A 24438-nucleotide genomic window follows, 5' to 3' on the forward strand; every position below is an offset into this window, starting at 1 on the left:
CCCATTGACCTGTCCGTCCTCCCTGGACTGACCTATCCCCTTCCTAACTCCCTACCTACACTCACCTTTACTGGCTCCATCCCCGCCTCTTCGACCTGTTTGTTTCCTCTCCACCTATCCTCTCCTCTATCCCTCTTCTATCCGCCTCCCACTCTCTCCCTATTTATTTCGGAATCCCCTTCCCCTCCCCCTTTTCTGATGAAGGGTCTAGGCCCGAAACGTCAGCCTCTCTGCTCCTATGATGCTGCTTGGCCTGCTGTTTTCATCCAGCCCTGCACCTTGTTGTCTCGGATTCTCCAGCATCTGCAGTTCCTACTATCTCTGGTTAAATGGCCACCTGGTTCTAATGGAAGTCGATACTAGTGCAACTGCATCAGTGATCGCAGAACCGTCCTTAATAAGATTCACTCTGAACTCCAATCCTTCAGTTTGCGTAAGACCTTGACTAGACTGAGAACCTATACTGGGGAAACTTTACAGATTAAGGATACCAACTTTGCTTCTGGTCTCTTATGAGAAGCATCTGGTGCAGTTGCCACTGATTGTAGTATAAGGCTCAGGCCCAAGCTTGATGGGTAGGAATTGGTTGAGAAAGATTCACCTTGATTAGCTCAACATTTTTCGTTTTTTTTGGTTGCCTGTGTGAAGTCTTCTAGGAAGGTTTAGGGACTATCGAAGGAGCCAAGGCCACCTTGCATGTTGACGAGGAAATAATTGATTCTTTAAGGCCTACCCAGTGCCATTTGCCTTGAGGGCAAAAGTAGAGGCAGAAATCAGGAGGCTGGAAAGGAAAGGAATCATTGAACGAGTCTAGTTTGCAGAATGGGCAACACCGGTCGTACCAATTTTGAAGCCCAATGGGTCGGTTCACCTTTGTCGGGATTTTAAGCAATGGTAAGCCACTTCTGAAGCTGGATAAGTACCCAATCCCTTGCATAGAGGACCTATATGCAAAACTGGCGGGAGGGGGGTGCGGTCCTTCATGAAGCTGGACATGAGCCATGCGTACTTGCAATTGCAGTTGGATGAGGATTCCCAGACGTCATTAATACCTATAAGGGTTTGTACCAATAAACAAGACTGCCTTTTGGGGCATTGTCAGCCTGTGTCATTTTTCAGTGGACGATAGTGAACAGTTTACAAGGTCCGTCGCAGGTCGCCATTTATTTAGATGATGTGCTAATTATAGGGAAGACCAATAAGGAACATTTAGAGAACTTGGACACAGTTCTTAGATGGTTTTCCAAGGTGGGCGTATACCTAAGAAGGGAAAAATGTGTGTTTCAGACACTCTAAGTGACCCACTTGAGCCACAGAGAGTCGACAAGATCAGGTTACATCCGTTGGAAGACAAAGTGAGGGCGATCAAAGGTGCCCCAGCACCCACGTCTGTACCAGAGCTTCCGTCAATTCTTGGACTGGTAAATAATTATGGAAAGTTCATCACATAACCTGGCCTCCATCTGGCACTTTTATATCAACTCCTAAAAAAGAGTCAGCCTTGGAAATGGTCACACAGCAAAGCCAAAGCTTTCAGTAAAATGATAAAACAGCTGTCATCCTCTAATAACATCTTTATGCAATGATATCCTTTCTTTAATAAGGAACTAAAACTGCTCACAGTATTCAGATGTGGTCTCACCAGCACCTTTTACAGTTGCAGTAAGACATCCCTACTCTCATACTCCAACCCCTTTGAAATAAGGGCCAACATTCCATTCCACTTCCTGATTACCTACTGTACCTGTGTCTAGCTTTCTGTGTTTCATGCACAAGCCAAAAGAAAAAAAAAGAACAAAAGAGAAGTACAGAACAGGAACAGGCCCTTTGGCCCTCCAAGCCTGTGCCGATCATCATGCCCTAACTAAAAAAACAAACTTTCTGCCCTTATTCGGGTCCATATCCCTATATTCCCTCCCTATTCATATAACCATCCAGATGCCTCTTAAATGTCACCAACGTGCCTGCTTCCACCACCTCCTCTGGCAGTGTATTCCAGGCTCCTACCACTCTCTGCGTGAAAAAGTTCCTATGCACATCTCCTTTAAACTTTTCCCCTCTCACCTTGAACCAGTTCCCCCTTGTAATTGAAACTTCAACCCTAGGAAAAAGCCTCTGACTATCTACCCTATTCTTGCCTCTCATCATTTTATAGACCCCTATCAGATCTCCTCTCAGCTATTGTCTTTCCAGTGAAAACAGTCCTATTCTTTTTAACCTTTCCTCATAGCCAGTGCCCTCGAGACTGGGCAAATTCCTGGTGAACCTTCTCTATACTCTCTCCAAAGCTTCCAAGTCCTTCTGGTAATGTGATGACTAAAACTGCACACAATACTCCAAATGCAGCCTAACAAGGCTTTTATACTGACTAATCAGATGACCCACCTTTTTCTCCAGAATATTTATATAAACTACAAACAACAGAGGACCTAAGACTGATCCCTATAGAACACCACTAGTTACTGGTTTCCATTCTGAAAAGCACCCTTCAACCTCTACCCTCTGTCTTCTACGACCAAGCCAGTTTTGTATTCATCTAGCCAGCCCACCCCAAATCCCATGTGGCTTTTAGTTTTTGTACCAATCTGCCGTGTGGGACTTTATCAGATGCCTAACTAAAGTCCATATAAACTACATCCATAGCCCTTCCCTCAATTATCTTTGTCGCCTCTTCACAAAATTCAATCAGGTGGGTGAGACATGACCTTTCCTGTAGTAAACCATGTTACCTGTCACTAACTAGTCCATTTTCTTCCAAATGCGCATATCTCTTGTTCTTCAGTATCTTCTCCAAGAGCTTCCCCACCAGACGTTAGGCTCACCGGCCTATAATTTCCTGGATTAACCCTGCTTCCTTTCTTCAACAAGGGAACAACATTGGCTAATCTCCAGTCCTCTGGAATCTTGGCTGTGGTTAAAGAGGATGTGAAGATATCTGCTAATGCCCCAGCTATTTCTTCCCTTGCCTCTCGGAGTAACCTGGGATAGATCCCATTTGACCTGGGGACTTGTCTTCCTTATTGCAATTTAGGATACCAAAACTTCCTCCTTCAATATGTTGACATTGTCTAGAGTTATTCACTCACTCATCCCTGACATCGGCATCAGTCACATCCTTGCCCTTGGTGAATACCGATACAAAGTACCCATTAAGGATCTCCCTCACTTCCAATGGCTCCACGCATAAGTTCCCTCCTTTGTTCTTGAGTGGACGTACTCTTTCCTTTGCTCCCCTCTTTCTTCTAATATATTCGTATGAAGCCTTGGGATTCTCCTTGACCCTGTTTGTTAAAGACATTTCATGGCCCCTTTTAGCCTTACTAATTCCACTTTTAAGTTTCTTCCTAATTTCTCAAGACTCCTCAAAGGCTTCGTCCATTTGTAGCTGCCTAGACCTATCGTATACTTCCTTTTCCCTTTTGACCAAGCTTACACTTTCCCTTGTCATCCATGTTTCCTGGATCCTGCCATTCCTATCCTTCAGTTTCGCCTGGAAATGTATGTCTTGCACTTTAACCAACTGGTCTTTAAAAGCCTCACACATGCCAGACACCGATTTAATACACCACTGGGTCCCTTTGTGTTGCAACTTTCTGGAGTTTATCTCCATTTAAATAATGTTCTGTTCTTTTGTTCTTCCTTCCAAAATGAACAACTTTGCATTTGCCCACGTTATACTGTATTTGCCCACTTTCTTAATCAACCAATATCTCTCTGTAAATTGTCTCCGTCTCATAATCTCGCTTTTCACCTACTTCTGTGTCCTCTGCAAATTTGGCTACAGTACATTGACTTCCTTCCTACAAGTCATTGATTTATATTGTAGACAGTTGCAGACCAAGCACTGACCCCTGTGGAGCAACACAGGTTGCCATCCTCACTGTTATCTGCCCATGAGTGAATTCTCTATCCATGCCAATGTACTACCTCCAGCACTGTGGGCTCTTATCGTGTGACTTAACCTTATGTGAGGCACCTTGTTGAACATCTTTTCAGAAATCCAAATGCAACACATCTACTGATTTTCCTCTATCCACTCTGGTTGATACTTCCTCAAAAAATTCTAATAAATTAGTCAGACACAGTTTCCCTTTAATGAACCCATGCTGAGGCTGCTTAATTAGATTATGATTTTCCAAGTATTCCAATATTACTTCCTTAATGAACAAATGAAAAAATACAGCACAGGAACAGGCCCATTGACCCTCCAAGCCTGTGCCGACCATCATGCCCTAAATAATCTAAAAATAAATCTGCCATTTTTTGATCTGTATCCCTCTATCCCTCCCTGTTCATATACCCATCTAGGTGCCTCTTAAATTTGTTCAATGTGCTTGCGTCCACTACCTCTTCTGGTAGTGCATTCCAGGCTGCTACCACTGGGCACAAAAAACTTCCCTTGCACATCCCCCTTAAACTTTCCCCCTCTGACCTTGAATCTGTGCCCCCTTGTAATTGAAACTTCAACCCTGGGAAAAAGCTTCTGACAATCCACCTTATCTAGGCTTCTCATAATTTTGTAGACATCGATCATGTCTCCTCTGAGCCGCCATCTTTCCAGTGAAAACAATCCTAGTCTTTTTAACCTTTCCTCGTAGTCAATGCCCTGGAGACCAGGCATCATCCAGGTGAACCTTCTCTGTACTCTCTCCAAAGCTTCCACATCCTTCTGGTAGTGTGGTGACACTAATAATAATAATAATTGATTTCCAACAATACATGGTAGGCTCATTGGCTTGTAGTTATTGGTTTTTGGCCTCCCTCCGTTTTTGAATCAGGGTTTCACATTAGCAGGTTTCCAATCCTCTGATACTTCTCCAGAATCCAAGGATTATTGGAAAGTGATAACCAATGCATCCACTATCTCTGTAGCTACCTCTTTTGGGATTCCTAGGATGCAAACCATCAGGGCCAAGGGGTCTTATCTGCCTTTAGCTCCATTAGTTTGTCTAATACTACTTCTCTAGTGATGATGATGGTATTTAATTCCTTCCTTGCATTCTTTAGTGTAATGGGATATTTGAAGTATCCTCCACCTTAAAGACTCGTGTGAAATATCTGTTTGCCTCCTCTGTCATTTCATTGTTCTCCAAAGCTGTCTTCCCAGATTTGTTTTCAAAGGCACCTATGTTCAGTTTGACCTCTTTCTTTCTTTTTCTACATTTAATGAAGCTCTTATTGTCAGTTTTCATATTCCTCACTACTTTGCCTCAATAGTTTGTTTACTATCTCTTTACTACTATTCTAGTCCTCCTTTGCTGAATTCTGAATTGATTTTGATAAGATTCTGAGGGATAAGATACACATGCATTTAGAAAGATAGGGTTTGATTAGGAGTAGTCAGCTTGGTTTTGTGCATGGGAGATCATGCCTCACAAATTTGTTAGAGTTCTTTGATGAAATGTCCAGGAAGGTTGATGAGGGCAGGGCAGTCGACGTAGTCGATGTGGATTTCTGTAAGGCCTTTGATAAGGGTCCACATAGTAGGCTGCTCTGGAAGGTTAGATTGCATGGAATCCAGGTAGACCCGTCAAATTGGATACGCATTTGGCTTGATGGTAGGAAGTAGAGGGTAATAGTGGAAGGATGTTTGTCAGACTGGAGGCCGGTGACTAGAGTGTGTCTCAGGGGTCAGTGCTGGGCTTGTTGCTGTTTATTATCTATATCGATGATTTGGATGAGAATGTACACGGCACGATTAGTAGGTTTGCAGATGAGACTAAAATAGGGAATATCATGGACAGTGAGGGAGGTTATCAGAAATTGCAGCAGGATCTTGATCAGCTGGGGAAGCGGGCCGAGAAATGGCAAATGGAGTTTAATATAGATAAGTGTGAGGTGTTGCATTTTGGAAAGTCAAATCAATGTAGGTGTTTCATGGTGAATGATAGGGCCTTAAGGAGTGTAGAGGAAGAGAGCGACCTTGGAGTTCAGGTGCATGGTTCTCTGAAAGGTAGACAGGGCAGAGAAGAAGGCTTTTGGCACGCTGGCCTTCATCAGTCAGGTCATTGAGTACAGAAATTGGGAAGTTATGTTGCAGTTGTACATGACATTGGTGAGGCCACCTTTGGAGTATTCAGTTTTGGTCACCTTGCTATAGGAAGGATGTTATTAAACTGGAAAGAGTGCAGAAGAAATTTACAAGGATGTTGCCAGGACTCAAGAGACTGAGTTATAGAGAGGTTGCACATGCTAGGACTTTTTTCTTTAGACGTAGGAGACTGAGGGGGGATCTTATAGAAGTGTATCAGATCATCACAGGCTGATAGGGTGAATGCACTCAGTCTTTCTCCAGTGTTGAGGAATCGAGGACTAGAGGGCATCAGTTCAAGGTAAGAGGAAAAAGAATAAATGGGAACCTGAGGAGCAACTTTTTTACACAGAGTGTGAATGAGCTGCCAGCAGAAGTGGTTGAGGCGGGTACATTAACAACATTTAAAAGGCATTTGGACAAATACATGGATAGGAAAGGTTTAGAAGGATATGGGCCAAGGGCAGGGAAATGGGGTAAGTGTGGATGGACATTTTGGTCGGCATGGACCAGTTTGGGTCGAAGGGCCTGTCTCCATGCTGTAGGCCTCTATGACTCTACGACTCTCTCTCTCTCTGTGAGTATGTATTCATTCACATAGTCTTCTGAAAAACACAGCAGAAGCAGATTCAAGATTAACTTCCAAAAGGGAAATTGTTTCAAGGGGAAAATACTTTGGACAGAACGGCACAAGAGCAAGGGTGGTTGGGGGGAAGGTGTTGGTATCAGCTGAATAACCCAACAGGTGCACGTTGGATCAAGTGGTGTCCTTCTGTAATGACGCTGGCAGTCGAGGTGTATGTGACGATGGGGCTTGAACGTGGAGTTATTTTGATCACTGAATTATTGGCAATTGTTTGTTTTCCATTTAGTACCTGTACCTGGATCGTAATAAGGAAGCTGTGGTGCGGAGAATGATTAACGTTGCTGGTACCGTGGACATGGTGAGTGACTATAGAGACTGTGTTCACACTGATGACAGGTTAATTTTCTATTTCACTGTTAAAAACCCCATCTTTGTTTATTTCTGTGGTTTGAATTCTCAAAACAAGACTGATTGCATTTGGAACATGGATACCTCTCACAATGTAGCAATATTAAGGCATTGCCAGACCATATTTTACAGTCAGCCAGAACTACTCAGCTCCTCACATCTTGCACCTTTCAAAATAGCTTTGAATTCCATTTATTACCCTAACTTTGCCTCTTTTCCTAGTTCTGCCCCTTCACCATCTGTCCTCTTTCTCTCACTCTCTATCTTCTCCCACTGACCAGTTTACTTAAGGCTACCATACCAAAATTGTTGCCCTTATTCAGGCTAATTCAATCATATTATGATCACTGCTGCATAGAGGTGCCTTTCCTCTGGATCATTAGTAAATCCTGTCACATGACATAACACCAAGCCTGATATATGTTGCTCTCTGGTGACTTCCAGAATGTGCTGTTCTAAGGAACTAAAAGGCATTCCTTGAATTCCTTAATCAAGCGACAAGACTATTGCCGTCCCTTCATCATTAGCACCAAATATTTCTTGAATATTTTCTCCCACATTATTGTTATTGCTACCAGCTTGTAAACCACTCCCACTAGTGCCTTATTTCCCTTACTGTTCCTCATTTCCACCCAAACTCTTTCCAGGAACATAGGAACAGGAGCAGGCCATTCAGTCCCTCAAGCCTGTTCTACCATTCAGTGAGATCATGGCTGATCTGTGGTTCAACTCCACTGCCTTTGGCCAGTATCCATTAGACCTTTTCTAAACAAAACAATTATCTCTCTCAGATTTAAAATTAACAACTGATCCTGCATCCACTGGCATTTGTGGAAGAGAGCTCCAAACATCTAGAAATGCTTCCCAAATTCCACCTGAATGGTCTGGCTCAAATTCTCAGATTTTAGCTCCTAGTTCTACAATGCACAACCAGTGGAAATAGTTTATCTTTATCTACCCTATCTTTTCCTGCTAATGTCTTGAAGACGTCAATCAGGGACAGGACCTCCACACAGGGACAGGACTAACACACAGGGACAGGAGCCAACGTAGGAACAGGACCACCCCACAGGGACAGGACCACCACACAGAGACAGAGTCTCAACAGGGAGACAGGATCCCCTCTCGGAAACAGAATCTCCACACAGGGACAGGATCACCACACAGAGACAGACACGGGAACAGAACCTTGTCATGGAGACAGGACCTCGATACGGAGATAGGACCTTCACACAAAGACAGGACCCCCATTGGGGAACATGACCCTGACACGGGGACAGGACTCCACATGGAGACAGAACCCCCAACACAGAATCAGGATACCCCCACAGAGACAGGATCTCCACATGGCGACAGGACCCCTACGCAGAGACCGGACAAGACTCCCACACGGAGACAAGATCCTCCACACAGGGACATGACCCTCATGTGGGGACAGGACCCTCACAGGGAGACAGGACCCCCACACAGGGACATGATCCCCACACATGGACAAGCCCCCACACATGGAAATGATCCCCACACAGGGATAGGACCCCCCACATGAGGACATGACCCTCACACGGGGACAGTACCTTTACAGGGAGACAGGAACCCAATACAGGGACTGGATCTCCACACGGAGACAGAATCCCCACACAGGGACAGGACTCCCACACAGGGACATGAACCCCACACAGGGACATGAGCCCCCCATTAGGGACAAGACCTCCACATGGGGACAGGACCCCCACACAGGGACAGGACTCCCACACAGGGACATGACCCCCACACAGGGACAAGATCCCCACAAGGAGACAGGACCCCCACATGGAGACAAGATCCCCACACGGGGACAGGAGCCCCACACAAGGACAAGACCCCCACACAGGGACAAGATACCCACAAGGAGACAGGACCCCCACACAGGGACAAGACCCACACATGGGGACAGGAGCCCCAAACGGACACAGGACCCCCACACAGGGGCAAGATCCCCACACGTGGACAGGACCCCCAAACAGGGACAAGACACCCACACAGGGACAAGACCTGCTCAACCGGCAGCCACCGACTGCTGCTGCTGTCTCTATGACTAAGCTCACTCCAGAAGGTAAGTAGAGAGAAAAAAAAGCTGAAAAGACTTAAAAAAAGAAAAAAAGTGACAAAAGAAGAAAGAAGAGCAGTTGGAGCAGACGAGCTCTGGTTCAGTAGCTCTGCTCTGCCACAACGTTGACTATATAATTTACCCTCAATTCCATGGGCTGCTACTTTAATTAAGGTCTACCTCAGTTGTAGAGCCTCATTAAAGGAGCCAGCAGCTGAACTGTGGCAACGTGAATTCAAGCACATGAATCCTTTTGGCTGATTGAAGCGTTAATCTCTCTAGCTAGGCAGTGACAATGAGCAGGTCCATATAAAAAGGAATTGTAACCCAACATGGTGAAGGAGTCTTCAGCTGATTGGGCTGAAGGCTGACGGAGGGGTGATCTGCCAGAAGTTTGGTTTAAAATAGAAATTTGGTGCAGGGAGTGGTGGGAGGGAGGGTGCTTTAACTAGGATTTACTAAAAGAAGTAAACTCTCCAGAGCAAGAGGTGAGTGGGAGATGATGAAAGGTGTGAATTGAGCAACCAGCTGCAGTGAAACCAGAGGTGGAGTGACAGCACAAACCACAGTGTGAGTGAGTGAAGAGAAAGTAGTTGATCAGTGAGCAGGACTGGTGAATAATTCTAATCGTTAAAGTTGAAGTAAGGTTGTCAGTTGTGGTAAGGTTTCAATTTGAATTCTTTTTTCTTTTCTTATAAATAACTGCTTAAGTATTAGTGTGATACCAGTGAACACTCTATAGTAAGTGTTTGCAGCTTTAGGAATTTTGGATCAGAGGTGAGGAGCTGGAGGCTGAGCTGCAAACATTATACCATGTCAGGGAAGGGGAACATTACCTGGGCACTTTACTTCAGTTGGGGGCATACCCTTCAGACCAGGTCATTCAATGTTGGCCTGTGATCAGGGACAGGACAGTGTCACTGCAAGAGACACAGGTTTGGGCACCCAGAGGGCTCACATTGAGGAGCCTTGTCCTCTGCAATTGTCCAACAGTTCCCACGTTCCTGCAAGCTGTGTGGACCAGAGTGGGGACTGCAGGGAGGATGAACAAACTGACCACAGCACCTTGGGACAGGGAGAAAGTTAAGTAGGGGGAGGAGAGAGCAATGAGGTTGTCGTACGGGACAGTATCATTGGAAGATCATAGAATCATGGAATCAGGCCAATCGGCCCATCAAGTACACACTGACCCACAAATGTTCTTCAGGGATATATCTCCAAATGCATAACAAGCTGGTTAACTCAACCACCCTCTGAGGCGCAAACCAGAGGCCCAAACACCATGGACCATTTCTCTGTCCCCTGCCTGCATTTTGGTAAATCAGACCATAAGTCTGTGCTCCTTCTGCTGGCTTATGAGCAGAACCTGAAGCATGAGGGTCTGATATAGAAAATTGTACAGTGCTGGTCTGAGGCAATGGATGAGCTCATATATGACTGATTGGAGTCAGTGGTCTGGACTATATTCAAAAACTCATTGGCCAACTTAAATGAGCATGCCACTTCTGTCACATACTTCATCAGTAAGTGTTTGGAGGACTGCATGCCAAAGAAATTAATCTGAGTGTTCCCCAACCGGAAGCCATGATTGGATAGCATACAAACTAATACTTTTCACTATATCTCAGTACATGTAACAACAGCAAGTCAAACAAAATCAAAGTGAGTAATCAATTCACTCAGTTCAAGGGCAATTAAGGATGGGCAATAAAAGCTGGCCTAACCAGTAACATCGTGTCCCGTGAGTTAATCAAGAATAGGACCGTGTCAGCCGTCCCTGTTGGACAATGTCAGTTCACCAGCTCTATATTACTAACCCACCTACCTCTCAGTGTGTTGACTGATTTGAGTGTGATTTGATGGTCAGTTCAGTTGACACTTCATTTTCAACCGATCAGTTTCAGATCAGTTCTCTCTCTAACAATGCTGTTCTCTCCAGTATTACAGACCATTTAACATTCGGGTTGCTCTGATTGGTGTGGAGGTTTGGACCACCAACCAGATCACCATCGACAGGAGTGCTTCGAGAACCTTGAACCGTTTCCTTCACTGGAGGAAGAAGACCCTCCTCCCACGACTGCACAATGACAATGCCCATCTTGTCACGTGAGTAGCTCACACCCAACCCTCCCAAATCGACACAGGCCAGCAATCTGTCACGATTGTTTCCCATCAGTTAAAGGTCGTGGACTGTGATGATAAGTTCCACATTGATTAACTATCACTGTTTGGTGACTGTGAGTGGCTAAGCTTGTTAAAACTCCCCCCGCCCATGTTCTGAAGGAACGTCATGATGATGTTACATTTAATCATGTTTGTGATCTTGACTGGGAAAGATTGTTGACCTGAATTGTTTCTTTTTAAAGGGATCAATGAAAGGACAGTGAAAAGAATATTTCTTTTTGACAAAGCATGCCTTGAAAAGCATACAGTTGCAGATAATTATTCATCTGAATTGCTACAGAAACTTAGAACATAGCAGCAAGAGTAGGCCATTTGGCCCTTTAAGCCTGTTCTGCCATTCATTATGATCATCTAACTCAACAACCTCCTCCTTCTATTCCCCATATCCTTTGATCCTTTTATCCCCAAGTGCTTATATCCAACTTCTTGAAATCATACAATGTTTTTGCACTTGCTGCTTTCTGTGGTAGTAAATTCCACAGGCTCACTCCCAACTCTCTGCAAGAAGACATTCCTCCTCATCTCAGTCCTAAATGGCCTACTCAATATCCTTAGACCCTGACCCCTGTTCCTGGACTCCCTGGTCGTTGACAAAATCATTCCTCTGTTTCTCCTGTCTAGTTCTGTTAGAATTTTATAGGTTTCTAGGAGCTTCCCCTTCATTCTTCTAAACTCCAGCGAATACAATCCTATCTGACTCAAAATTTCCTCATATACGTCTGCCCTGCCATCCCAGAAATTCATTTCGTAAACCTTCGCTTGCACTCCTGCCATAGCAAGGACATCCTTCCTCAGATAAGGAGACTAAAGCTGCAAACAGTATTCCACCTGTAGCCTCACCAGTGCTCTGCAAAATTGTAGCAAGACGTCCTTGTTCCTGTACAATTTGCTGAATGTGCTTCACCAGTCATCTCAGTTGTAAAACCTGACAGCTTGCTCTGTTTCTGTGGGGATTATAAATTCACTCACCTGCACTTTGGGGTATCTTCGGCTGGCACCATCTTTCAAAGGGTCATGGAGAACGTCCTCCCTGGGGTGGTCAGAGTGGCAGTCTATCTGGATGACACTAATCTCAGCAGTGACTGCAAAGGAGACGTGGAGAGTTGGAAGAAATCTTATGCTGCTTTTCTGAGGCCAGCATCGAGCTACAAAAGGAAAGATGCATGGTCCAGGTAAATGAGGTAACACACCTCTGGTACATAGTTGACAAGGACAGATTACACCCTGTGAAAGAGAACGTGAAAACCAGGAAAAGGGGCTCGAACTCCAAGGAATACGATGGGGTCAATACAAACTTATTGATGGGAGATATAACCTGTGTAAAGAATGTTGGTGCCGACTCTCCAGGGATCCCAGGAGTTATCCTTAAAACAGGCGGGACCAGTTGGTACATGGTCAAACTTGGAGAAAGAATCACAAAACAGAAAAGAAACATATTGACCTCCCTGGTAGCTATTGTTTCGAAGGAAACTCCACTCAGGATGAGCCACCATGGTGAATCTTCATTGGCCTTCACAGAACAGACGTTCACTTAACTATTATACTCCACTTGATTGGACCCAGAAAGCAATAGAAATGAAGCTGTGGACAAAACAACGCAGGAGGCTCCACTGGCACAGGAGCAAGGAGGAGCCATCTGACTCAGAGTTCTGAGGAAGGGTCACTGGACCCGAGACATTAACTCTGATTTTTTTTTCACAGATGCTGCCAGACTTGCTGAGCTTTTCCAGGAATTTCTGTTTTTTTTCCTGATTTACAGCATCCATAGTTCTTTTGGGTTTTTTTAAGAGTTAACCACATTTTTGTGGGTTTGGAGTCACATGTAGGCCAGACTAGGCTAGGATGGCAGATTCCTTCCTGAAAGGACATTAATGAACCAGATGGGTTTTTCCCAACAATCAGTTTCATGGTCATTCTTAATACTAGGTTTTCTTTTTTAATTGAATTCTGATTCTACCATCCGCCCTGGCAGGATCTGAACCGGGCCCCCAGCAGATCAGCTCAGTTTTTGGATCAATAGGTCTAGTGGTAATACCACTTGGCCATCACCTCCCCTTGTGATAACCCTATCGTACAAGGCCCATGGGGAATCACTAACAAATCTCTCCCAGCAGCTCGTTGATCGAGAGTACCCTTGGTAACAGGCAATGCCCTGCCTAGCTGGAACTCATGACCTGAGCCCTTTATAAAGCAGGCCCATGGATTGGACTGCAGAACTTTCTATTCATGGCGTGTACAGCCTATGTATGGCATGAGTAGTGACTTTATTTTTGTTTCCAACAATAAATGATGTTCCTTTTCAGCTGGGCTTTCTAAGCTATTACAGCTCTCCTCACACCTAGTGATGAGGTGCGGCTCAATCAACACTCAAGAAACTCGACACCATCCAGGACAAAGCAGCCCACTTGATTGGCACCACATCCACAAGCATCCATTCCCTCCACCACTGACAATCAGTCGCAGCACTGTGTACTATCTACAAGATGCACTGCAGAGATTGACCAAAGATCCTCAGACAGCACCTTCCAAACCCACAACCACTTCCATCTAGAAGGACAAGGGCAGCAGATATATGGGAACACCACCACCTTCAAGTTCCCCTCCAAGCCACTCACCTGGCACAAAGCCTGGCTGACTAATAAGTTCATTCTTTTCAAAATGCAAGTAAATCATATCCCTAAGAATTTTCTCTAATGATTTCCCTGCCACTGATGCAAAGGTGACCGGCCTATAATTTCCTGGATCATCCCAGATGCTCTTCTTGAACAAAGGAATAATATTGGCTATCCTCCAGTCTTCTGGGACCACCCTCTGTGACCAAAGAGGATACAAAGATCTTTGTCAAGGCCCCAGAAATCTCCAGCCTTGTCTTGCTCAGTGTCCTGGGATAGATCCCATCAGACCTTACCTTAATGTTTTACAAGACACCCAACACAACCTCTTTCTTCAATTTGACATGCCTTAGATTATCAACATACCCCTCCCTAATCTTACCATCATCCATATCCTTCTTGTTAGTGAATACCAATGCAAAGTACTCATTAAGGACCTCCTCCACTTCCTACAGCTCCGCACATAAATTCCCTCCTTTGTCCTTGAGTGGGCCTACCCTTTCCGTAGTTACCGTCTTGTTCCTTATATATGTGTAAGATTCTTCTTAATCTTCTTAATCATGACCCATCTAGCCCTCCTAATTCCTTGTTTAAGTTATTTGCTGCTTTCTTATATTCCTGAAGGACCTTGTCTGATGGCAGTTTCCTAAACCTTACAAAGGCTTCTTTTGCCTTTTTAATGAAACTTTCAACGTCATTTCAAGAATGAGCCGGGATCCCACAGAAACTGATAAAATTCAAACAGAACTTGTCAGGTTAGATGCAGTAAGAGTGTTTCCGATGTTGGGGAAGTTTAGAATCAAAGGTTATAGTTTAAGGATAGAGATAAACCTTTAGGACTGAGATAAGGAGAAATGCAAAACAACGAACCAGCTTGACGAGCCAACCAACCTCAACACCCACAACCCAAGCTACAGATCTACCCCAAAACCTGAGAGAAATGTCTTCACCCAGAGAGTGGTGAACCTGTGAAATTCACTACCACAGAAAGCGTTTGAGGCCGTAGCATTATCTATTTTCAAGAAAGGGATAAATATAGCTCTTGTGGTTAAAGGGATCAAGGGATATGGGAGTCAGTGGGATTAGGGTGTTGAACTCGATGATCAGCCATGCTCATACAAGTTGGTGGAGCAAGCTTGAGGGGTTGAATGGCCTACTCCTGCACCTACCATCCATGTTTCAATGATTTGTCGTCTCTGACTTGCTCATGTAGCTGTTTTATTTAGATGGATAGTCCAGTTCAGTAAGTGGTCAATGGAAACCCCGAGGAAGTTGATGGTAGAAGATTCAGTGATAGTAACTCTACTTAATGTGCAGGTTGATAGTTCAATTCTCTCTTTTTGAGATAGTGAAGTTGGGAACTGTGGAGAAGACTGAATCATCCTTTAGAGACAGTGTCTCTCTACTGCTCAACACTATCCTTGGGCCTATCCTGTCCCAGCAGCATAGCAGAATCAACAGAGAGCGGGGTGACAGAGCGGTACACTGTCAGGAGGGGTGTTCCCCATGGAAACCTTAACTTTTACTTTGGACCCGCTGTAGTCTCATGATATCAGTTCAATCATGAACAAGGAACCTTCAACCCCCTCAACCAACTGAGAAATCAATCAGCCACCAATGAATAGTTAGAGAACGTTGGATATCATCGTCACCATCCTGTTTGTGCTGACAGCTGGGAAGAGCAACTATAAAACTATCCTTCAAGCCAGGAAGCGAGAATTCTGAGGAGCAGTCATAACGGACCCAAAACTTTCACTCGGTTTTTATCTCCACGATGCTGCCAGACCTGCTGAGTTTCTCCGCACTTCCTGTTTTTGTTCCAGAGTTCAAGCAGCTGCAGGATTTTATTTTTACATCCTATAATGGGACAGAGATAGTAAGAACTGTCGATGCTGGAGGCTGAGATAACACAACGTGGAGCTGGAGGAACACAGCAGGCCAGGCAGCATCAGAGGAGCAGGAAAGCTGATGTTTCGGGCCGGGACCCTTCTTCAGACCCTTCAGAAGAAGGGTCCCAAGCCAAAACGTCAGCTTTCCTGCTCCTCTGATGCTGCCTGGTCAAATATAGGACAGGTAGCCTATCTTCTGAGATGGGGAAAATGCTAGAATGTATTATTAAAGAGATAATGACAGGATATTTCAAAAACTGTCAAACAATCAGGCAATTACCATGGTTTAGTGAAATAGACAAAATGTTTGACTAACTTGCTTGAATTGTTTGAGGACAGAAAACATGATGTGAAGAAAGGGGAAACAGTAGATGTGGGATAACAAAATTCCCAAAAGGCATTCCATCAGCTTTCTCTTTACCTCTGCAATGTGGGCGCCACCGGCTGAGCCAGAATTTATTTCCCATCCCTAGCTGCTCTGTGTCACTGTGTCAAATCCTGGAATTCCCTCCCTAACAACACTGTGGATGTCCCCACTACACATGGACTACAGCGGTTCGAGTAGGCAGCTCACCACACCTTCTCCAGGGTAAAGAATAATTGCCATTGTAAGGTTGAGATTTTGTGTCTCTCATCATTGATTATCTGTGACTAGGGCTCAGGCCAAGATCTCAGCCTTGATCACAATTCCAAACAGACACCGAGGTGGGTGACAGAAAGTGTGGGCTGGTCTGTGGCCTTTGTGAAGGTTAATTGTTAATCCCACCCATGGAACACAAACATTCTTAATTCTAGAACCATCTTCTGTGTTAATGGTGATTTCTCTTTTACAGAAGGTCCTCCTTTACAAATGGCGTTGCCGGTTTGGCACCAGGTAATGGTATATGCACCGTAGACAATTCTGGAGGAGTAAACACGGTGAGCACCCATTCTCTACCCGCTCCTCATGGGTTCTATCACACTGCTGTGGTTAAACAAGATTGATCAAATCCTCAACTCCTGAGAATTCCCACAACAATTACAATCAACTAGCGAATATGACAATATGGTGTCAGAAGTTACAACTGAGACATTACAGCAGTGCACTAAGAAAACTACAAGATAATCTGACAGAGTCAATATGGTTTTGTGAAAAGGAGATCATGTTTTACTAATTTGATGGAGTTCTTTGAAGAAGTAACTTAGAATCATAGAATTATAGAATCATACAGTATAGAAAAAGCCCTTCAGTCCATCAAGTGTGTACTTTCCTGCACTAGGCCCATAGCTTTGAATGTTATGACATTCCAAGTGTTCATCCAAATACTTTTTAAAGGTTCTGAGGTTTCCTGCCTCAACTACCCACCCTCTGGTGAAAAGTTTTTTAATCAAATCCCCTCTAAACCTCCTGCCTTTCACTTTAAGATTATGGCCCGAGTTATTGATTATCAACAAAGAAAACGAAGCATGTGAGAGCGGAGCAGCCATTTTTAGAGCAGCCATTTTGTGAAGGACTGTTCTGCAGTTGAAGTGCTGCTGGAAGTTGAAATGTGGGTGTTGGTGAATATTGGGCTTCAGTGAGAAGGGTGATCAGCAACGAGGTAAGCGTAAGGTCAGTTTCTGCTTATCGTTTTAGTGCAAAGGGGCAGAGAAGGCAGTGAGGGCAGTGGTGTGCCCCTCCTGCCAGATGTGGGAGATGAAAGAACAGTCTAGTGTCCCTGATCACTGTGTCTGCAGGAAGTGTAACCGGCTGCAGCTCCTCACAGACCGTGTTGTTCAGTTAGACTGGCAGTGGGACACACTGAGGAGCATACAGAGGGCAGACAGTGTGATAGACACTAGCTTTAGGGAAGTGGCCACACCAAGGTTCAGTCAAGTAGATGGGTAACTACCAGGAGAGCCAGGCAGGTAGTGCAGCAGTCTCCTGTGGCTATTCCCCTCTCTAACAGATATACCGTTTCGGATACTGTTGGGGGGATTAGCTTCTCATGGCAGTACAACAGCAGCAGCCAGGCCTGTGGTACCACAACTGGCTCAGCTGTAGACCAGGGTTGGGCAAGATCCAAATGCGTGTTAGTCGTAAGGGACTCACGAGTCAGGGGCACAGACAGGTGTTTCTGTGGCTGCAATCGAGACTCCACATTGGTGGGCATTGGACCACTGGAAAATGATGGTAGAGAGATAGTAGTGGGAACAAGAAAATGGCTGAGGAACTGAATAATTATTTTGCATCAGTCTTCACGGTGGAAGACATGAGTAATCTCCCAAAAGTTCAAGAGGGTCGGGGACAGAGCTGAGTATGGTGGCCATCACCAAGGAAAAGGTGCTAGTAAAACCGATTGACCTGAAGGTGGATAAATCACCTGGACCAGATGGACTACACCCCAGAGTTCTAAAGGAGATAGCTGAAGAGATAGTGGAAGCGTTAGTGGAGATCTTTCAAGAATCACTAGAGTCAGGGAGGGTCCCAGAGCACTGGAAAATCGCTAACGTGACACCCCTGTTTAAAAAGTGAGTAAGGCAAAAGACGGATTTTGAAGTTCATTGTAAAGGATGAGATTTCTGAATATTTGGAAGTGTATGGTTTCATCAAGGGGAGGTCATGCCTGACAAATCTGCTAGAATTCTTTGAGGAAGTAACGAGCAGGGTAGACCAAGGAGAGCCAATGGATGTTATCTACCTGGAATTTAAGAAGGCCTTTAATAAGGTGCCACACAGGAGGCTGCTGAGTAAGATAAGGGCCCCTGGTGTTAGAGGCAAGGTGCTAGCATGGATAGAAGATTGGCTGTCTGGAAGAAAGCAGAGAGTGGGGATAAAGGGGTCTTTCTCAGGATGGCAGCCAGTGACAAGTGGTGTTCCGCAAGGGTCAGCACTGGGACCACAACTTTTCACTTTGTACATTAATGATCAAGATGAAGGAACTGTGGGCATTCTGGCTAAGTTTGCAGACGATACAAAGACAGGTGGAGGGACAGGTGATATTGAGGAGGTGGGGAGGCTGCAGAAGGATTTGGACATGTTAGGAAAGTGGGGAAGGAAGTGGCAGATGGAGTACAATGTGGGAAAGTGTGAGGTCATGCACTTTGGTAAGAAGAATAAAAGCATGGACTAATTTCTAAATGGGGAGAAAATTCAGAAGTCTGAAGAGAAAAGAGACGTGGGAGTTCTAGTCCAGGATTCTCTCAAGGTAAATTTGCAGGTTGAGTCAGTAGTCAGGAAGGCAAATGCAATGTTGGCATTTATTTTGAGATGACTTGAATATCAAAGCAGGGATGCACTCCTGAGGCTTTATAAGGCTCTGGTCAGGCCACATTTGGAGTATTGTGTGCAGTTTTGGGCCCCATATCTCAGGAAGGATGTACTGGCCCTGGAGCGGGTTCAGAGGAGGTTCATGAGAATGGTCCCAGGAATTGAAAGCTTAACGTATGAGGAACGTTCGAGGTCTCTGGGACTATACTCATTGGAGTTTAGAAGGATGAGGGGGGATCTAATTCAAACTTTCAAAATACTGAATGGCCTGGACAATGTGGATGTAGAGAAGATGCTTCATTGTTAGGAGACTCTAGGACCCTAGGGCACAGCCTTAGAGTAAAGGGAAGACCTTTTAGAATGAAGATAAGGAAACTTCTTCAGCCAGACAGTGGTGAATTTATGGAATTCACCGCCACAGAAGGCTGTGGAGCCCAGGTCATTGAGTACATTGAGTTTAAGACTGAAATAGATAGGTTCTTGATTATCAAGGAAATCAAGGGTTACGGGTAGAAAGCAGAAGAATGGGGTTGGGAAACTTATCAACCATGATTGAATGGCAGAGCAGACCCGCTGGGCCGAATGGCCTAATTCCTGCTCCTATGTCTTATCGTCTTCTGGTCTAAAATCTAATATTTCTCCAAATTCCAACATTATACTACCTGGGCTGTAATTAGCTGTGTTTTTGTCCCCAACACTATTAGAGATATTTTCCTGTGCTCTGTGACTTTGTCAGAATGTGAAAGTGTCAGTGTGTGACTGTGTGTGAGCGTGCCAGGGAGTGTGACTATGAGTGAGTGCGCCTGTGTATGACTGTGACAGGGAATGTGACTGTGTGTGAGTGTGATGGGGAGTGTGACTGCATGTGAGCATGACGGGGAGTGTGTCTGTATGTGACTGCCTGTGTGTGAGTGTGACAGGGAGTGTGCCTGTGTGTGAGTGTGACAGGGAGTGTGCCTGTGTGTGAGTGCGACAGGGAGTGTGATGAGGCATGTGACTGTGTGTGTGTGCCGGGGAGTGTGTGTGTGAGCGTGACTGCATGTGAGTGTGACCAGGGAAAGCAATGGGAAGTGTGACTGTGTATGAGTGCTACAGGGCGTGTGACTGTGTGATTGCAACTGGGAGTGTGACTGTGTGATGCGATTGTGTGTGTGTGATGGGGAGTGTGACTGCGTGAGTGTGACTGTGTGAGAGTGCAATGGGCGTGTGACTTTGTGTGAGTGCGACGGGGAGTGTGACTGTGTGAGTGTGATGGGAGGTTGTATGAGAGGGAGGTGTCATCACAATAGTGTCTGTGGACTAGTAATTCAGACACACAGGTTTGTACTCTTGGACGTTGTTCAAATTCCACTATAGCAGCTCTGCGATTTCTGTTAGAGTCATAGACATGTACAGCATTGCAACAAACCATTTAGCCCAGCTCATCTATGCTGACCGGATATCCTGAAGTAATCTAGTCCCACTTGCCAGCATTCATATCCATATACCCATCCAGGTGCATTTTAAATGTTGTCATTGTACCAGCCTCCATCATTTCCTCTGGCAGCTCACTCTCCATATATATACCACCCTCTTTGAAAATATTGCCCTTAGGTCCCTTTTAAATCTTTCCCCTCTCAATTTAAACCTATGCTGTCTAGCTTTGGACTCTCCTACCTTGGGGAAAAGACCTTGACTATTCACCCTATCCAAACCTCTGTACAGTCACCCCTCAGTCTCCGATGCCCCAGGAAAATAGCCCCAGCCTATTCAGCCTGTCCCTATAGCTCAAACCCTCCAACCCTGGCAACAGTCTTGTAAATTTTTTCTGAACCCTTTCAAGTTTCACAACACCCTTTCCCAAAGCAGTGAGACCAGAACTGCACGCAGTATTCCAAAAGAGGCCTAACCAATGTCCTGTACAGCCTCAACTTGACCTCCTAATTCCTATACTCAATGCACTGATCAACACAGGCAAGCATGTTAAATGTCTTCTTCACTATCCTGTCTACCTGTGACTCCACTTTCAAGGAATTATGAACCTGCATCCAAGATCTCTTTGTTCGGTAACAGTCCCCAGGACCTTGCCATTAAGTGTTCTGCTTTGATTTGCCTTTCCAAAATGCAACACCTCACATTTATGTAAATTAAACTCTACCTGCCACTCCTCCACCCATTGGCCCATCTGATCATGGCCCTGTTGTACTCTGAGGTAACCTTCTCACTGCCTGTGCAGCTCACCACACCAATTTTTGAGTCATATGCAAACTTAGTGACCATACCTCCTATATTCATATAGATCACTTATTTAAATTATGAAAAACAATGGATCCAGCATTGATCCCTGCAGCACACCGTTGGTCACAGACCTCCAATCTGAAAAGCAACCTTCCACCACCACCTTCTGTCTCCTACCTTCAAGCCAATTTTGTATCTAAATGGTTAATTCTCCCTGTATTCCATGTGATCTAACCTTGCTAACCAGTCTACCCTGCAGAACCTTGTTGAACACCTGACTGATTTGATTTGATTTATTGTAGTCACATGTAAGTACAGTGAAAAGTTTTGTTTTGCGAGCAGTACAGGCAGATCATAACACTTAAGGATATACAAATCAGTCAAGTTAGTGAGGCACAATTTCCTACACACAAAGCAATATTGACCATCCCTAATCAGTCCTTGCCTTTCCAAATATGCTGTCCCTCAGGATTCCCCTCCAACAACTTGCCCATCAACAATACAAAAACAAAGAACCGTCCTGAGGAAGGGTCACTGGACCTGAAACATTAACTCTGTTTTTTTCTTCACAGATGCTGCCAGACCTGCTGAGCTTTTCCAGCAACTTTGTTTTTGTTCCTGATTTACAGCTTCCGCAGTTCTTTTGGTTTTTATTGCCCATCAACAATGTCAGGCTCACCAGTCCATAGATCCCTGGCTTTTCCTTACCACCATTCTGAAAGAATACTGTCATATTAGCCAACATCCAGTCTTCCGGCACCTCACCTGTTGCTATCGATGATACAAATATCAATCGCTTCCCTAGCTTCCCACAGATTTCTAGGATACACGTGTTCAGGTCCCAGTGATTTATCCACCTTTGTCCATTTTAAAATGTCCAGCACCATTTCCTCTGCAATACAGATACGTTTCAAGATGTCACTATTTATTTTCCCAAGTTCTCCAGCTTCCATCTCCTTTTCCACAGTAAATACTGATACAAAATAGAGACAAAGAAACTGCAGATGATGGAATCCAGGTAGACAAACACAGAAGAACACAGCAAGCCAGGCAGCGTCTGAGTCAATTTTTCAGGTATTAATCTTCTTCAAAATACTCGTTTAATAGAGTCATCGAGTCAGTCATAGACTAACACAACATGGATACAGGTCCTTCGGCCCAAACTGGTCCATGCTGACCATGGTGCCCTCTCAGCTGGTTCCAATTGTCCGCATTTGGTCCATATCCCTCTAAACTTCTCTCATCCATGGACCTATCCACATGTTTTTTAAATGTTGCTATTGTACCTGCCTCAACCACTTTCTCTGGCACCCCATTCCACATACGCACCACTCTACGTGAGGAAGTTGCCCTTCAGGTCCTTCTTAAATTTTTTCCCCCTCTCACCTTAAAACTATGCCATCTTGTTTTCACACCCTCATCCCTGCGAAAAAGACTATATGCATTCATCCTATGTATACCCCTCATGATCTTATACACCTCAGTAAGGTCAGACCTCATTCTCCTACATTCCAAGAAATAAAGTCCTATCCTGGCCAACCTCTCCCTGTAACTCAGGCCTACTAGTCCTGGCACCATCCTCGTAAATCTTCTTTGCACACTTTCCGGTTTAACTATGTCTTCCCTGTAACAGGCTGACCAAAACTGTATACAATACTCCAAGTACAGCCTCACCAACGACATATACAACTGTAACATAACGTCCCAACTCCTATACTCAATGCCTCGACTGAATAATGCCAGCATGCTAAATGTCTTCTTCACCATCCTGTCCACCTGTAACAACTATGTACTTGTACTCCTCGGTCCCTCTGTTCCATAACACTCCTCAGGACCTTACTATTTACTGTGTAAGTCCTACCTTGATTTGACTTTCCAAAGTGCAACACCTCACACTTATCTGTATTGAATTACACTTGCCAATCCTCAGCCCACTTCCCCATCTGAACAAGATCCCTTTTAATTTTTGATAACCTTCCTCACTATCAATGATACCTCCTAATTTTGTATCATCCTCAAACTTACTAATCATGCCTTGTACATTCACATCCAGATCATTTATGTAAATAACAAATAAGAAAGGTCCCAGCAACAACCCCTGTGGCACACCACTAGTCACAGGCTTCCAGTCTTCAACTCTGCTTCCTACCATTGAGCTAATTTTGAATCCAATTAGCTAGCTCTCCTTGGATCCTGTGCTGCCTAACCTTCATGACTAGCCTGCCATGCAGGACCTTGTCTATATTCCATACAGACAATATCCGCTGCCTACCCTCATCCATCCTTTTGGTCACCTCTTTGAAAAACTCTTAAAGATTTGACATGATTTCCCACACACAAATCCATGCAGACTATCCCTAATCAGACCTTGATTATCCAAATGTTGGTTGATCCTGTCCCTCAGTATCCTCTCCAATAACTTGCCTACCACTGATGTCAGGCTCACTGGCCTGTAGTTCCCTGGCTTGTCTTTGCTACCTTTCTTAAATGCTGGAACAACATTAGCCACCCTCCAGTCTGCTAGAACTGCCCCATATCCTGCGGTCCCACACATATTGTCTTTGTTAGGGAAAATAAACGAATTGAAAGCCGGTCAGTAATGGTGACCATGATTCTATCATTGATTGTCAGGAAGAGTACATCCAGTTCACAAATGTCCTTCAGGGAGGGAAATCTGCCATTCTTACCTGGTCTGGCCTACATGTGACTCTAGACCCACAGCAATGTGGTTCACTCTGAACTACCTTTTCTATTCATAGAGCCACACTCGGAAGTCACACTTACACAGTTCATACAAACGTAACTCGGGATGACAGCAAATGCTAAATTTGAAATGCCGACATTGAATGAAAAAATAAGGAGTTAGAACATAGAACAGTACAGCACAGTACAAGCCCTTCAGTCCATGATGTTGTGCCAACCTATTATCCTACTTTCAGATCAAACTACCCTGCATATCCTACATTTTACAATCATCCATGTGCCTATCCAAGAGTCGCTTGAAAGTCTCCAACGTATCTGACTTGACTACCACTGCCGGCAGAATATTCCACCCACCCACCACACACTGTGTAAAGAACCTACCTCTGACATATCCTCTATTCCTTCCTCCAATCACCTTAAAATTCTGCCCCCTCGTGATAGCCATTTCTGCCCCGGGAAAAGGTCTCTGGCTATCCACTCTATCTATACGTCT

At 44.7% G+C, this 24438-nt stretch overlaps 1 protein-coding gene across 1 annotated transcript in view; it reads left to right on the forward strand.

Moving 5' to 3' along the window:
- The window catches only part of LOC109918557 (disintegrin and metalloproteinase domain-containing protein 15-like), a 63918-nt gene extending 47138 nt beyond the window's left edge, over positions 1-16780 (forward strand). Inside the window, exons 4-6 of the mRNA XM_048599596.1 lie at positions 6904-6975; positions 11051-11217; positions 16630-16780. Coding sequence (XP_048455553.1) covers positions 6904-6975; positions 11051-11217; positions 16630-16780 — 390 coding nt within the window. The remainder of the gene's footprint in view (positions 1-6903; positions 6976-11050; positions 11218-16629) is intronic.
- Positions 16781-24438: the final 7658 nt, after the last annotated feature.

Source organism: Rhincodon typus, chromosome 1 (genome assembly GCF_021869965.1).
Source record: "Rhincodon typus isolate 14 chromosome 1, sRhiTyp1.1, whole genome shotgun sequence".
Lineage (NCBI taxonomy): Eukaryota > Metazoa > Chordata > Chondrichthyes > Orectolobiformes > Rhincodontidae > Rhincodon > Rhincodon typus.